We start from the raw sequence: 15,883 nt of genomic DNA, 5'->3' as shown, positions 1-15,883 counted from the left end.
TTAGGTATTACTGAGATTGTTTATTTATATATTCTTATTTTTATACCTATTATATCTAAAATACTTAATAATAATAATAATAATAATAATAAGTCTTTAGTATTACTTAGGTCTATATTAGGAAGATTATCTATAAGTAGTCCTAATTTAGATAGATTATCTAATAGTATTTAATAAAAGTTTATTTACTAGTTAATTATAATCTAATTAAGATAGGATACTAATATATACCTTTTATCTCTATAATTTGCTACTAACTTAGTATACTTTAATAATTAATAATATAGATAACCTAATAAAAGTCTTTTATATATTAAGCTAAGGTTAACTAATCTATAAAGTAAGCCTAATTATAATAGGAATATATTAGAACTATAGCTAGATAGCTATTATAAAGGTATACCTACTTGCTATATATAGAGAGTGAAAACCTTATTATTATAGTGTTTTAGAAATTAATAAAAAACTTCCCCTAATTAGATATATATATAGCTATACTTATTTATTATAAATACTAGCTATTAGTTTAGATATTACTTAAGTTTAAGATATTATTTATAATATTAGGACTAAGTTAATTATATTAGTATTATATTTATAATATATATTAAAGTAAAGGGATATAAACTTAGTTTATAATCTCTTTAATTATTATATTAAAAACTTTAGTATTTTACTATAGGTATATTACTATAAAATAAAGCTTTTAGAGTAAGTATAGTTTATTAAAAATAGAAGAGGTTCTAAGGGTTAATTATAATTTAAATAGGATATAACTAGGATAGTATTATAATTTACTAATAAATAGAAGAGTTTTTTAAGAAATTAGAAATATAATAAGAAGTAAGTAGTATAAGGTATTTCTCTATCTTTCCTAACTTTATATATTTAATTAAATTAGAAAGAGGTACCCTTAATAGTAATAAGTATTACCTACTAAAATAGATTAATAGATAATCTAAGCTAATTAGAAGTAAGTAATAAGTAGAAGTACTACTTTTAGTATATAAACTAATTACCTTATATATAAACTATTCTAAATTTCTATTTTTATCCCTCTCTTAACCCCTCTATCTTCTTTTTTTTTTCCCTAGATAATACCTTTATAATAGCTAGTAGTATTCACTTTAAGCTAACTAAAAGCTATATATTTACCTTATTAGTATATATATTTTTATTCCCTTTTTATATTCTTTTAAATTTAAGTTTTAAACTTAATTCTAATATAATTTAATAGTTAAACTTTATATAGTAGTATAACTTATAAACTACTTATTTTATTACTACCCCCCCCTTAGTAGAGATATATCCTATAGATATTAACCCTCTTTAGAATATAAGTAAAACCTAACTAAATTATAATCTAGATATAATTAGAATATATTAATATTCTAAGTTTACTAAAGTTAAAAGTAGATTATACTCTATTTAGGTAAGGTATTCTACTATTAGAACTATAATAATAATCCTCTATAGCTTATTCTTTACTTTAATATAGTTTATATTATTCTCTATCTTAATTAGAATATAATTCTAATATAATTTATATAGTAAAAATTTAAGGATTTAGTTACTCTTTACTATTATTACTCTTTAATCTATAGTAAAAAGGAAAGTAGTATTAAGCTTTTAATTAACCTTATTAATAATTAGAAAAGTATTAGTAGCTATCTATTTAGTATTAAGAAAGTAGCTTTCCTTTATAAGTGAAAACTAATAGGAACCTTACTTAATTATAATTAGATTACTAATAAAATATAATTTAGTAGTCTTATAAAAGTAGTATATAAACTCTTAAGTTAATACTTAGGAGTTTAATAAGAGCTATACTACTTTCTTATATTAGTAGTCCTCTAAGTTACTCTTTATATCTACTAAGTTTAATTAGACTACTACCTTAATAAACTTAAAGAAGTAAAAAGTATAGCTACTTAATAGAAATATAATTATAATATATTTCTAATATAATTAAATAAGCTAAAAAGTATCTATAGCTACTTTCTCTTAAGTTTATACCTTAATAGTATATTATAAAAGCTAAAGTAGACTTTAAAACTAAAAAGGTTACTATAAATACTGCTTTTTAGTAGTAGTTAGCTACTTATAATAAAGAGATTACTAATTAGTTAGGTTTTTAAAACTTAAAGCTTAAAGTATATTCCCTTATAAAAATATATTTTAAATATAGTACTAATATAATTTAGCTTATTCCTAAGCCTATATAGCTTTCTAAAGTTACCTCTACTAATAAGAGAGGTATTAATAGCTAGTTACTATATACCTCTAAGTTATATAAGTAAGCTACTTTTAAGCTTTTTAGTTTTAAGAAGAATAAGTTATATAACTAATATTTAGCTAACTTTAATAAGTTTTCCCTCTATAAATACTTCCTAATTAGAATATAATCCTAATATAATTAAATTAAGATATTAAGAAGTATAACTTCTAGAGTAATTAATATAAGATTATAGAGTTAATTAGCTTAGTTTATAATTACCTTCTTATTACTATTAAGTTTAATAATAAGATTAGTAATTATAATATATTTTAATACTACCTTATTACTACTACTACTAAGTTTAGTTTTAGCCTTTAAGGCTAATAAGAAGGAAATAGTAGATAGGATAAAACCTAAGTAGGATTTAAAACTTTTTTAAAACTAAATAGAAATAAGTTTAAGGACTTTTTTAGATATAATTAAAATATAGTCTAACTATATTTAGATTATAATTTATATATTAGCCCTCTATAAATAAGAATAGACTAGTATTACTTTTATAAACTTATAAGTAACTTCTATAGGTATAAACTACCTAATTTGAGAAAGGTGGGGAGGGGTAAGATGAACTTTTGCGGGGGGGTAAGCTGAGGTGTTAACCGCTTCCCCAGGCTATGAGTGGTCACCAAGGTCGTTTGATGTGGAGAGATGCGGACTCCAGTGCTCCGCAAAGCTCCTTAACAAAGTCGGAAATTACTCTAGCTACACCCATGTCCTGTTTCCAGCCACGGCAAGAACTATGACCTACACATGCACCCTACCAAATAAAAAGATCTTGGTCAATGTTCCAGCGGGTGAATCAAGAAGGATTGCATCCCCCAACTTGAAGATGACCAACGCCGTGGGCCTGATGACGAAGCCGGCGGGAACAGCGGCATGCGGGCCGCAGCGGCAGTTTAATCCCGGCGCCCCACCCCGCGCCACCGGAGACAGTTAAAGGGCCCCGCGTCCGTCCCATATTCCCATCTCAGCAAGCCGTAAAAGCACCCGAGGTTCTTGCTGACCAACCTTCTGCCGCTACAATGCGACCATCTCCGCGGAGCCTCAACACGGCCATCTCGTCAGCAGCCACAGCGACTCGACCCTCTTCTAAGCGTGTCTTACCCATCCTCCTCCCCTCCACCCGTTCATCCTCATCCCTTTCTGCCATTGTCAACAACCCCCGCCGAAAGAGACATATCCCAAAAGCAACGGGATTTCCAAATAGTCGTGTCTCACTCTCCGGATCATCACAGACCTGCGGATTCAGCGCCGCAACTGCACGCACAACAGGAAAAGCAAAAATGGCACCCTCCAAGCTGAGAAGCTGGTTTCCCCACGCCAAGGCGCCCGTCATCATCAGCGCGCCCATGCTCGGGGCAGCCGGCGCATCTCTGGCGACCGAGGTCCACAAGGCCGGTGGGATCGGTAAGTAAACACTCACAAAAACACCCACGGAAACCGCATCGTCAACCTCCCTTCAAAGACAAATTGTCTCTTGTACCCACCAACGGAAAACACTACTGACCAAGCAACAGGTTTCATCGCCGCGGGCTTCGACTTCTCCGAATCCTCCGCCCAGATGAGGGACATGGACGCCGCCCTCACCCAGGCCCGCTCCCTGCTCTCCACCACCGCCGACGACCAGCCTCTCCCGCTGGGCGTGGGCTTCATCACCTCCCACGAGACGGCGGGGCTCTTCGCCGCCAACGTCCTCCCCATCCTCGCCCGCCACCGCGTCGCGGCCGCGTGGCTCTTCGCGCCGAACGAGGACTTGAAGCCGCACGCGCAGATCATCCCGGCGCTGCGGGAGGCGGGCATCAAGGCCTTCGTGCAGGTCGGCAACGTGGCTGCGGCGCGCGAGGCGGCGGCCGACGGGGCGGATGTGCTCGTTGCCCAGGGCGTTGACGCGGGCGGGCACCAGTTCTCGAGGGGTTGCGGTGTCGTCGCATTGGTTCCTGAGATCAAGGCGATGCTCGCGTCCGAGTTCGCGTCTAGGGAGGTTGCGGTTGTCGCGGCGGGTGGTATTGTGGAGGGTGCGGGTGTTTCTGCGGCTTATGCGCTGGGGGCCGAGGGCGTTGTCATGGGCACGCGGTTCGTGGCGACGAACGAGGCCATGTCGGCGCAGTTGCACAAGGAGCTGCTCGTGAATACGAAGGATGGCGGCGTGAGTACGTGGAAGCACGATTTTCATGATAAGTTGGTGGACAGTAAGCTTTGGAAGCCGGGGTATGACGGTCGGGCGATTGCTGGGGACATTCATCGTGAGTACCACGTGCTTGGAGGTAAGACGGCAACAGTCGAGGAAAGCCGGGAGAGGTTGAAGACCGGGTGGAGTGAGGATGAGGGCAAGAAGATGATTGGTAAGTGGTCGGGTGCCGGAGTTGGGCTCATCAATGAGATCAAGCCGGCGGGTGAGGTTGTCGTTGAAGTCAGGGAGGCGGCGAGGAAGAGGATTCAGGAGTTGGCCGGATTGATTTGAGTAGGCAGATAAGAGAGGAAGAAAACATGGATTGCGAGACAATCCACGCTCACTCCTGGCAGACGAGGGTGAAAAATACCAAGAATGCTAGAATACCTACTTCACCATAGTTCATTCATACTCAATAAAGAAACCCAAATTAGTCATTGCGAGGGGTATCACTTTTGTGGTTGACTTTACTTCTATGTCTACATCGCCTAATGCCCCTTTTCGGTTTTCGTCAACTTTGCCGCGCTCTCAAAGTAGCCCCCTGTCCCGCCATACTTGGCCAACACTCCGTCGATATCAACCTCCTCGACATCCCGTGTCCGGTTCCGTCCCAACATGGCCGTGTTCCTCGTGCTCGGAATGCGGAGCATCTCAGTCTCAACGACCCAGCCACAATCTTCAGCGATGCAAGCCGCCCAGTCCACGAGACAAGAATAAGTTGACTGCGACTTGGTCTTGTCTCGCGGCAGTGGAGCGCGGTGTTTCTGGCCTCCCAAGGTGTGACTGCAGCAGGGAATCATGATGAAGGGGCTCTCGGAGAGAGTTGCCAAAATAGGGGTCCATGGAGTCAGCTCGTCCGCGTGGTTCGAGACGATGAAGGTGCCTTTGGGAAACGCGCCGTTGTGAGTTTGCGAGAGGTCGATGACAGACTCCTCGCCATCGGCGCAAGAGGGCCTAGACACGACGTCGGGGAGAAGCACAAGTCTCTGTAGGGAGTCCTTCCCCGACTGCACGGTGTTGTACTTGGCCCAGGACTTTCTTGCTCTCGCATCAAAGCCCCAGCCAGAGTAACCTTCCTGTATGAGGATGTAAACAAGGAGGCCGTTGCCACAGCCGATATCCACGAAGCCAGGGAACGGCTTGTCTTTGTACATCTCGGCCCACAACTCGATCAGAAACGCAGCGATTCCCAAGTCCTCAAATACGTGCTTGGAAGGATCAGTCGTCTCTGCCCAGCTCTCCACAAGATCCCTAGCGTACTTGAGCTTGAGCTCTGCGTAGCGATCTTGGAATCGCGCCTGGGGGATGACGACGTCGTGATGCACTCGCTTCTTGTAGCCAGCGACTCGTCCCTGGCCATGCTTGTACAAGACCGACAGCAGCATGCGCGCTGTCCGCACCAGCTTCTCGACGGCAAAGTCTGCCTCGTCAAAGAACAAGTAGTGGATGGAGACGGTACCGACGGCTCGCGCAGCGTCCCACTCGTGGAGATGCGCAACGCCCCGGACCTTGGGGTGGTAGAACGGAAGGGCGTCTAGGGAGGAAGCGTGGGGAAGGTAGACGACCAGGGACCTGGTCCCCGCGGCGCCGGCGTTGGCGTCCACACCCGTCGCATCTGGGGTGCTGGAGGCAAAGACGCACGTCTGCTCCAGGGGATCGTCCCGGCGGGTGTTTCGCGGGATCAGCCTCCGCACAAGAACACGGTCGTTGCGGAAATCCTTGAAGGCAACGGGGACAGGCTGCTGCACAGCTTGTGCGGCGGCGGCGACACCCTGCTGTTGATCGGGGAGATCAGAGGAGGTGGGGAGGGGTTCGGGCACCCATCCCGGGTCGGTGTCATTGAGGATGTCTGCGCGGAAGAGCCAGCTCGAGTTGATGTTTGGGTTCTTGACCAGGTTCATCATAACATCCTCAAAGACATCGGGCCCAAAGGCGCACTCGTGCCGGAACAAGGGATGCCATATCTCGCCCGAAAGATCGTGAATGGCTGGCTCCGCTGAGGGGCCAAGTGCCGTCGGGTCGAAAGCCATGGCACCTATGTAGTGACGGAATTGGGTTCGGTTTCCTGGGCTGCAGGCTGAGAAGAAGGAATATGGCTCGATATAATGAGACCTTTTGAGTGTGATCGGGAGGCAGAATTGTGACTCGGGCGCTATCGCATGAATGTGTAGAAATGGCGCTAGGCGGTTCGCGGTTAGCCCCGCAGGGTCGCGGCCAGGACCCATGTGACGTTGTGTGTTGGCTGCTGCGAGTGTGGTAATTTTTTGTTTACTTTGCGAGGTGGGGGTGACATGGCAACGAACCAAAATACACTACACGATCCGAAAACTCGCCCTTGCAGACCACCCTGAAAAGGTCCTGGTCCGTCTCTCGTCCTGCATAAGCTTGCAACTCGGCAGACGCCATTCCGCGATACCTTCTCCATCGATGACATTTCCTGCCTCATTTTGTTTACTCCAGCGACAGCCCACGAGCCACAGACCCATTACTCCTATCCGCATGCCTTAAACAAGGGAACACACAAATAGCATCCTCGTCTCGCCGAGAGACACGTCCATCATAATGGCAGACAACGACAATCTGCGTACAGCGTCCCTGTACATCAACAACCAGCTGCTCTCGCGGGGACTGCTCCGCGATGGCCAGACTATCAACTTCGCCGACCCGGACGACAATCCGGGCGGCACGGAGGCCACCATGGGCAAGATCATGAGCATAGTCAATGATTTGATCTTGCGCCGAGACGTGCGTGTGCCCTCGTCCCTTTTGAAAGACTACCTTTGAAGATTCCCAACTGAGACGATGTTTGTTTTCCCATCCTAAAGCGCGACGCCGAGCACCGCGAGAACCTCTCGACCACGCTGCGAACCATCCGAGCCGAGAACCTGCGATACACGGACGACATTGCACGCCTCTCGGAGAAGCACACAGAAGCCCAGCGCAAGGTCGACATCAGCGAGGCTACCGAAACCGCATTGCGAACCCAGCTCAAATCGGCAGACGCTGCTGTCCGCGGCCTCAAGGACGAGGTTGCCCGCGCCAAGACCCTTGTAGCCCAGACACGTGCCTCGTGCGCGACGGAAGTCCGCCGTCGCGATCGCCAGATTGACGGCCTGAAGAAGCAACTCGGAGACGCTGGCCGTCCTCGCGGCGCGGCAAAGAGCTCTGCGGTCACAGTCATCACCGTCACCGCCGGCGAGGGCGAGGATAAGATATCGCCCAAGCGCGGTGGCAGGACAACCAACACCGAGGACTCCAGCTATGACTTGCGAAGCGAAACGAATGAGTTCCTCACAGAGCTTTCGCGCAACCTCAGCGAAGAGAATGAGTCTCTGCTTGGCATTGTGCGACGAACCACACAGCGGCTGCGCGAGATGAGCGGCTGCGATGTTCGGACCACCCAAGGTGACGGTCATGCAGTCGCTTTGCCTACGGCCGAGGACATGGCTACGGAGCTTGATGCCATTCTTGAGCACCTTAGATCGATTCTCACGAACCCTTCATTTGCCCCTATTGAGGAAGTCGAAGTCCGTGAAGAGGAGATTGCCCGCCTGCGTGCTGGTTGGGTCAAGATGGAGAACCGTTGGCAAGAGGCTGTCCACCTCATCGACGGCTGGCGTCGGCGTATGGCTGTTGACGGCAAGCCTGTCAATATGGAGGAGTTGAAGATGGGTCTTCGTCTCAGCCCCGTTCGTGTGCGCAATGTCGAGGAGACTCAGCACGGCGGCGTAGACATGCACGAGCACGAGCTCTCCTGTGTCAAGGAGGAGTGTACCGCCGACTTCGACGAGGAAGACCAGGACCAGGAAGAGGAGGAGGAAGAAGAAGACGAGGACGACGAGGAGATGCCTGAGTCTCCTTGCCCTCAACCTCAGAGAGTTGAGCAAAGAGTCGAGTCTCTTCATCTTGTTCCTGCGCCTGAACAGTACAACAACAACTTCAGAGAGGTTCAGTACGATGACCTCGAAGATGACCGAAGCGACTATGAGTCTAGCATTTTTGAGGACGTCGACGTTGAGGAGCTCGATGTCGAGGAACCTAATGTCGAGATCCTCCAGCAGTCTGCCGCATACGTCAGCTCCCCTCCTCTCCCTCCTGCTCCTCAATTGAGCCCCCTGAAGGACTCTTCCTCGGCTGGCAACCGCGATGTTCGGGCTCGCCGCGAAAAGCCGGGTGACTTTACCACGATCACTGAAGAAAAGACCTGGGAGATCCGCGCCGTCGAGGCAGTCGCACCCAAGCCTCCACCACACCGCACCCAGCTCCCGCGCTCGCCTCAAAAGCCCTCTTACCCTGTCGAGGATTGCTCTCGCGTCACCTCGGCCACCTCTGTCGATTCCGAATCCACCCACAACGGTGCACCGCTTAAGACTCCCGCAGAGTCTCCACCCTCTGCCGTGAACCAGACGCCCACAGTTCGCAAGCTCCCAAAGCCGCCTCATCTTGCAACCGCGCAGCCACCGTCCGCCCCCGCGGAGCCGCGCTCTCCAACCGCCGCCATCCGTACAGTCTCGCAGGAGAGCAACGAAAGCAACGACGGTCCGCCCCCAGGGCCCGCCACGCAAACGAACAGCACAAAGGCGACGCCGGCCCGAACGCCGTTGCGCCGCGTTCCCTCACGTCTGCCTCTCCCTCGCCCAGCAGAGCCTCAACCCCAACAAAGCCCTCTGACCATGGCCACTATCGCCGCAAAGCTCGCCGCTTCGGAGCGCGAGGCCGACGCTGCCCGCGTCCGCGCAAAGCTCAAGGCCGCTCGCGGAGGCGCGATTAAGGCGGTCGCGGCGCCGCCGTCGCAACAGGCGACACCTCGAGCCATGCCTCCCCCGCCGCCAGAGACCATCGTCGCCGTTCCACCTGAGCCGGAGCAACCCGAAGCCGTCTCAGAATCAAAGCAAGATCTGGACCCCGTCAAGCGCGACCTGCCGCAGGAGGAAGAGCAACAACTCCGCTCTCCCAAGCGGAAGCGCGACAGACGCGTCAGCAAAGTCCAATCGAGGAGGAGAAGCACGCTTAGCCCCTGGGAGATGGAAAGCCTCATCTCGGGCAACGTTGCCGTTCCCCCTTCACCCGCGCGGTGATATTAAAAACACCGAATCATTACCACCTTCCTTTTCCCCCGCTTCATACTTATATACGAATACCAGGGTTCAAATCAGATTGCCCATATCACTATCACTTATAATAGAACTCTGTTGTCTTCTGTTTGTTTTCCAAAGGAGGATTCAAGATATCATGGGAGCTTGGGATAATTCCCCCACAACGGCGTTAGAGAAAACGGGAAAGCCGGGAGAGCGACGAACTGGGGCTTGGATAACGCCGCAAGTTGAAAGGGCAGGCAGGCAGGCAGGCAGAGCTGGAGGAAGGGAGGATTCAGTGATTTTTGCTTTTGTGTCATGGACGGTGTGTGGCCTTGTTTTGAATCGGGCCACCACCGACATGCCAGAGTTGTAGTACCCCACACCCACGATTTGTTTACTTTCAGGTAGCGAGCACTGAGCGAGCGAAGCGCGCGTGTATGTGTGTGTCGTCTTGTTCAGTCGCGCGGAGCTTGGATCATTTAATCTAACATGTCCGTTTTTTTGCTTGTTCACCTATTTTCCTGGTGCTCAAAGTTTCTCGTTATGTTTCTCTAGACGACGTGAGTTGATACGATGCTGGGTAATGGGTAATGGGTTGGGAGCCTTGTGTGGTAAACGATCACTAAACCGGCACGGGAAAGTTGAGAAGAGGGAAACGTAACGCAAAATCTTAGTTTTTGTTATCGTCCAGGCCACTTGATGCTTCTTCAAGTTAAGGATGTTACCGGGGAGGTGGGCTGGTAATGATCCTTCAATCTAGCCGCGATAATTTGACCTCGCGAAAGGGCCGAGGATCGGAAGGGACGCATAAGAATCAGAATCAACCGCGCAATATCAACGCCGCCAACTCCCTTTGTTGCATCAGCACCCCTCGGCCACCCGACCGAGTACTTGTTGGAAGAGAACAAAGGGCAAGTTACTTAAAAGTGCAGCGGGCGCGAGCAGTTGCGCCATTCCGTCCGTATCTCATTATTCATCTGTATACCCATACACTACTAGCATGCAGGACGCCGAGGAAAGGGATGGAATCTACGAAAACATCTTCAGTACGCCGCCGCCTCAACCGGCTCAGCATCCTCCAACGGCACAGGAAACGCCGCCTCCCAGCTCCCATACACCAGCTCCACGCCGTGCGCCTCGCAAAACGCCCTCAGCTGGTCCATCAGCACGCCCGTCAGCGCCCGCTGGTACACCCTCCGCAGCCGCCGGCCGAGCTTCACGACCCTCTCAATCACCGCGCCGATGCGCGCCGGCTCGCAGAGGGAGGAGTGCAGCTCGAGCACCTCGAGGTTCGGGAAAGACTCCAGGAAGCCGAAGAGCAGGTCGTTGGGGTTCGCGCCGCGGTGCGCGGCGTCGCGGGTGAGCGCCTCGTGGGACTCGAAGTCGAAGTCGAAGAAGCCGAGGGTGCGCACGGAGGCCGCGCCGCGCAGGAAGTCGAGCGCCGCGGGGAAGTACTGGCCCGGGTCCTGACGCCAGCAGAGGCCGACCTCGCGCAGGCGGCCGGAGCGGATGGCCGGCTCGAGGAGGACGGTGGCGAGGTCGACGCTCAGCGGCAGCTTGGGCATCCAGAAGCGCTCGAGGTTGGGGTACGTGACGAGGTCGAGCTTGTCGTCCTGCGCGGTGGGCGACGCGGAGGCCTCGGCGTATCCAGAGTAGTCGAGCGGCAGCTGCTGCGGGAGCCAGTCGCCGTGGTTCCCCTGGTGCGTGGCGCGGGCTTCGAAGACGCGGAAGGAGGACGGGTGGAGGGGGGGGAAGTGGCGTTTGTTCCCCATGGAGAGGCCGCTTCGTGTCGTGCCGAGGCGGATGACTTGGAGATGGCGCCAAAGGGACCAGCAGTCCTCTGGCGGGGAGAGGGAGTCGAGGTCGGTGAAGACGCCGCAGTTGTCGAGGTAGAGTTGCTGCAGGTTCGGGGTTGCTCTGGCGAGTGCGAACTAAAAAGGGGGTTTTCATTAGTGTGAGTAAGGATGCGTGAGGCCAAGAAGACTCACGGGGTTTATTCGACGTTCCGTGGTAAGGTTTGACAGGGTATTATTCAGTGGGCCTGTAAGTTGTAGGATCTTGAGACGGGGCATTTCAGGCCAGTTGAGGTCATTTAGATACATGCTAATCAACGTGAGACTCTGCAGGTTATCCTTTGCGCGCTCGACAAATTGCCTGACGAAGTCTTGCGGTCCGCCTCTGCCGGTGTACTCTGAGTGAGTGTGGTGAAAGTTGAACTTGAGGTGAGATAGGCCCTCGAAGAAGGGCGGCTTGGGAGGTAGCTTATACCCCCAGTCGCCGTCCATGTTGCGTCGGATACCGCCCAGCTCCAACCGACTTGTCGTCTGTGGATTCGTGGTCTGAATGAGCGATATCCATTTCGACTGGTTGAGCTGGAAGGTGTGGGCGTTGGGTATGATGAGACTGCGTGCGCGGCCGGCGGTGCGTTTGCGCAGCGTCTTCATGAAGCTTACGCGAGGGGGCTTTTGAGTATTTGTGACTCTGAAGTGGAGTTCTCTCCAAATGTAGGGATGGGTGTCGAAGAAGGTTTCCCAGCGTTTACAGACACCCGAGAAGCGGCTAGCTAGGTTAGAATCACAGTATGTGGAGAGGAACGGTTCTTGCGTACCATAACTCGATGAACTCGAAGTAGGAGAATATGCTCTCGACCAGCTCTGACGGGAGATCCAGAGGATCTTTGCGGCAGAAGTGTTTGTGTAATGGTTCCCGAATTTTGCATAGTTGCTTGCACCTGTCAGTATAGTTTCAGTACCTGGAGTTTGGCAGACATACCTGGTACTTTGTTGTCCCGGCAAGACCCTCTCTTTGGCCAGCATCAACACCAGCAGTCCATATCGCCCAAGCCAACTCCGGTTTCTTTTCAAGTCTGTAAATCTTGCCGAGTCTCATGTACCCCTGAGTAATGTCAGTCACGTTGTTGTCATAGCTAAGAAAGCACCGCAAGGGCACAATGAAAGCCAGACAAAGCATACCTCCAACCTCCTCGGCGCAATCTCCAGCAGCCATTCCGCATCTTTCCTGGCCTTCTCAAGATTCCCCATCTTCTCAAAGCACGCAGCTCGGTAGTCCAGCGCCTGCACATGGCCCTCGCGATGACACTTTCCCCAGGTCTTCTCAGCGCCGCATTTGCACTCCTTCGTTGCCTCCGCGTAAACAGCACCCCTTTCTCGGCGGGCAAGGGCAGCAGCCTGACCAAAGTCTCGACATGTGCATCGTTCCCGGCGGCGACGTTGCTGAGTTTCAGATGCGCTGCTTGAGTTGCCCCGACCAGCTGAAGAAGATGACGAGGGTGATGAGCAGGGACAGTTTCCTGCGACGAGTGTGAAGTGCTCCAGTGCAACGCGGAAACGCTGGTCTGCATAGGCTGAACGACCCTTCTCGATGGACGCTTCCGCCGAACGGACCCTGGGCAGCTGGTTGGGCGCCATGCTGAGGATGGCTAGAGTCTGGGAGGATCAGTTAGTTTCAAGGTAGCATGGTCCACGACATAGAAGACTGGTGAGATCCCTTGAGTGATAGAGCCTGAGCCTCAATGCGAGGCTCTCTCTCAGCGAAGGTCTTCCAGAGGTCACGTGGTGACTGGGACATGGTACTCACGATGCCTGGAGAGATGCTATCGGTGAGCCGAAATCGGCAAAGCGACAACTACTGTGGCGAAGTCGATAATGTGCTCATCTCCTTGTTAGTGCAGAGCCGTGCAGACAAGATCAAGTAGCCGACCTCAAGTGCTCTCGACGAGGTCGTAGTCGACGTCGGCAAGCCGTTGAGGACGTCTACTATCACCGAGGTTCAATCGTGAGGTCGCAGGTCAAAGGCGCGACGCGACGCGGTCCGCCGTAAATGGGCGACCCCACCATGGCCCGTGTGGCCGTAGAGTGCGGTGTGGCTGAACTGTCGGCACCCGCCGCCGACCAGGGCCCAAGCTAGCGGCCAGTTTCAGCGTCCTCATCCCTCCCAAAGCCCTGGGATTCGTCTCATGATTGTTTGCTTGCTTGCTTTTCTTTCTCTGATCGTCATTTACCTTGCGACAGATCATACAGCTACAGCCGGGTTATCCCATGATGATTCGGAAACAACATGCTATGTCTTCGCTGTCTTGTCGCAAAGAAAGCAGCTCGCCCTCAGCTTCATACCGCGCAAAACACTCCTCTCCACCATCGTCCTAAACCTTGCTCTCGTCCGCAGCCGATCACAGCTCAGGCCGATGCAAATTTCACCGAATCCTCCCGACGGCCCTTTCCCCGCGAGACAACGGCGATTGCTCTGTTCCAGCACCGGCATCGCCATCTTTGCTGGGTTCCGTCATCCGCCGCCATTTTGACTTGGTACTTTGGTACACGCCTCATCCATTCCTTCACCATCACATAGCACGCCGATCATGGCACTGTCATACACCTCCTGGTCCATCATAAACCCAAAGAACTGAGCCTCAATCTCACTCACCTCACAGCCCAGAACAGCCGCCAAACCAGCCACATCTCACCTCACAACTCAAAACCATTACAGGACCGACCCCACGGTTTGTCCTGGCCAGCATCTCATTCCCACCCGCAACCCCATAATCCTATTTTGTGCCACCCCATGCCATGTTGCCACAATGTCGACACACCATGCCCGCCTCATGGCCATGAACCACGAGCCCGCGGTTCGTTCCTCCCAAGCGCAGTCCCCAAAACCAGGGGAGCGAGGGGCTGGCGCAATGGGTCAAATCTATCCCCAAGCCACATACCCATGCCGGCCGGTGTAACCTCGATGCGAGTGATCATTATCCCCAGGCCGTGGTGATGCGATTCCATGCCTCGATGAAACCTCGTCCGGGCCAGGCACCTACATTCTTCGACCTGGAACCTTGGGCCAGACCCCGGGCTGAATCGTCACAGGGACGGGAATTGCAACAAACATCCATCCCTATTTTGTTTCCTGCCGCCATCAACAGAATCATGGGGCGCAACGGCAACCTGATCTCGTGAGCGAGTGTGTGTGTGTGTGTGTGTGTGTGTGTGTGTGTGTGTGGTGGGGTGCGACAACTTCCATCGTCTTGTTGGTGACCTTGAGCATTTGCACTCTCGACCAATTCAAACGTCTACACAAGCGCTCGCAACGACCTGCCCTTCATCGCCCTGCCAGATGCATCGCCAGGTCGGTGTAAAACCCGATTTAGAACTAACCCAATGCAATGCAGCAACTGGGTAGCATTCCAAAAAACAGGGACATGCGTCCTCAGCTCTCCCCAAAAGTCCCCAAGAGACACCAAACCTGGGGCTGTCATTATTCTCCCCTACGACCCGATCGATCGCTGCTAACCTGAAAGCGAGACATGCAGATTTCCCTCCCCTACCAAGCAAACCAGAAGCCCTTGCCGTGCCGCCGTAATCAGCCAGCCGCATTGCATTTCCCACGCCCATGGATTCCTCCGTCTACCTCTCGCTGCCTACCTTGCACACCGAAAGCTGCGAAGACAACTGCAGCCAAGACAGGAACACACACACACACACACATACACACGTTCCAACAAAAATAAGCAGCCGGAGCCGGGGCGCCGCGGACGACCGCTGCATATCCGGCCGCATTAGACCCGAGACTCTTTTTTTGGACCCCAAAACAAACCACTACCGGCCAAGCGGCAGCATCCATCCATCCACCAAAGACATGCTCAACCAAACAAGTGCCCGCTTCTTTTGCTTCCTTCTTTCTCTCTCGGGAAGTTCTACCCCAATTCTACTTCAGCTTGCTTCGCAATTACAGGAATCCTTCAGCTATTGACTGGAGAAAAATCGTATGTTTGTGAGTACGGCGTGGTTTCCGTAACATGTGAGACAAAGTCCGAAGGTTCAGGTCCCCACAGCGTAGCCACCGGGGGGGCCTCATCCAAGTTTGCCCGGGATTCCACTCCAGGCAGAACCGACCGTGAGGTTGATTGACGGGGGATCTGGAATCTCGGATACGGGGTGCAAGCAAACAAAAACAAGCCAAACCCCCCAGAATGAGGCCAAACATCGATTCTGCCCGAGAGGATTCTCGCGTCCCCTCCCGTGCCGCCCTCCCGCGCAACACGATCCCGGGAACCATTCCTTGTGCTTCAGCAACCTGTTTGTTTGCTTGCAATGGCATATTCATTCAGCCGGGCAAGGTTTCGTGATATGATCGTGTCTTGCTGCCTTCTCGCCTTCGCCGCCCCCTCGCGTTAGCATATGACCCGATGGGGTTGGCTCGTTACTTGGAGCTTGGCTCCGGGGCCTAACGGAACCCCCACCCCGGCCGTCAACGATGGCCCGCCAAAACCGCAGCCGAACCGAACTTCATCCTTCCCGTCACGATGCTCGGGAACCACCCCCAGGCCCCAAGACCGCCTTGGTC

The 15,883-nt window shown here is 50.8% G+C and overlaps 4 protein-coding genes across 4 annotated transcripts; 2 read left to right on the top strand and 2 right to left on the bottom strand.

Moving 5' to 3' along the window:
* Positions 1 to 3,561: 3,561 nt before the first annotated feature.
* GCG54_00012040 (Nitronate monooxygenase) lies at positions 3,562 to 4,739 on the top strand (the record flags this gene model as incomplete). Its single annotated transcript, XM_045411928.1, has 2 exons — positions 3,562 to 3,685; positions 3,796 to 4,739. The coding sequence occupies 2 exons, from the start codon at positions 3,562 to 3,564 to the stop codon at positions 4,737 to 4,739; spliced, it is 1,068 nt and encodes a 355-aa protein (XP_045266801.1).
* A 197-nt stretch (positions 4,740 to 4,936) lies between these two features.
* GCG54_00012039 (tRNA (uracil-O(2)-)-methyltransferase) lies at positions 4,937 to 6,478 on the bottom strand (the record flags this gene model as incomplete). The annotated part of the gene is made up of 1 exon (XM_045411927.1): positions 4,937 to 6,478. The coding sequence occupies one exon, from the start codon at positions 6,476 to 6,478 to the stop codon at positions 4,937 to 4,939; it is 1,542 nt and encodes a 513-aa protein (XP_045266800.1).
* Positions 6,479 to 7,010: 532 nt separating this feature from the next.
* GCG54_00012038 (uncharacterized protein) lies at positions 7,011 to 9,526 on the top strand (the record flags this gene model as incomplete). The annotated part of the gene is made up of 2 exons (XM_045411926.1): positions 7,011 to 7,193; positions 7,274 to 9,526. The coding sequence occupies 2 exons, from the start codon at positions 7,011 to 7,013 to the stop codon at positions 9,524 to 9,526; spliced, it is 2,436 nt and encodes an 811-aa protein (XP_045266799.1).
* A 1,043-nt stretch (positions 9,527 to 10,569) lies between these two features.
* GCG54_00012037 (uncharacterized protein) lies at positions 10,570 to 12,954 on the bottom strand (the record flags this gene model as incomplete). Its single annotated transcript, XM_045411925.1, has 5 exons — positions 10,570 to 11,457; positions 11,515 to 12,085; positions 12,135 to 12,250; positions 12,299 to 12,421; positions 12,499 to 12,954. 5 exons carry the CDS (start codon positions 12,952 to 12,954, stop codon positions 10,570 to 10,572), a joined length of 2,154 nt encoding a protein of 717 aa, XP_045266798.1.
* Positions 12,955 to 15,883: the final 2,929 nt, after the last annotated feature.

The sequence above is a fragment of the Colletotrichum gloeosporioides genome (assembly GCF_011800055.1).
Source record: "Colletotrichum gloeosporioides strain Lc1 chromosome Unknown consensus_28, whole genome shotgun sequence".
Taxonomy (NCBI): domain Eukaryota; kingdom Fungi; phylum Ascomycota; class Sordariomycetes; order Glomerellales; family Glomerellaceae; genus Colletotrichum; species Colletotrichum gloeosporioides.
Note: the sequence above shows the minus strand (reverse complement) of the source record. Positions and strands in the feature narration are given on the sequence as shown.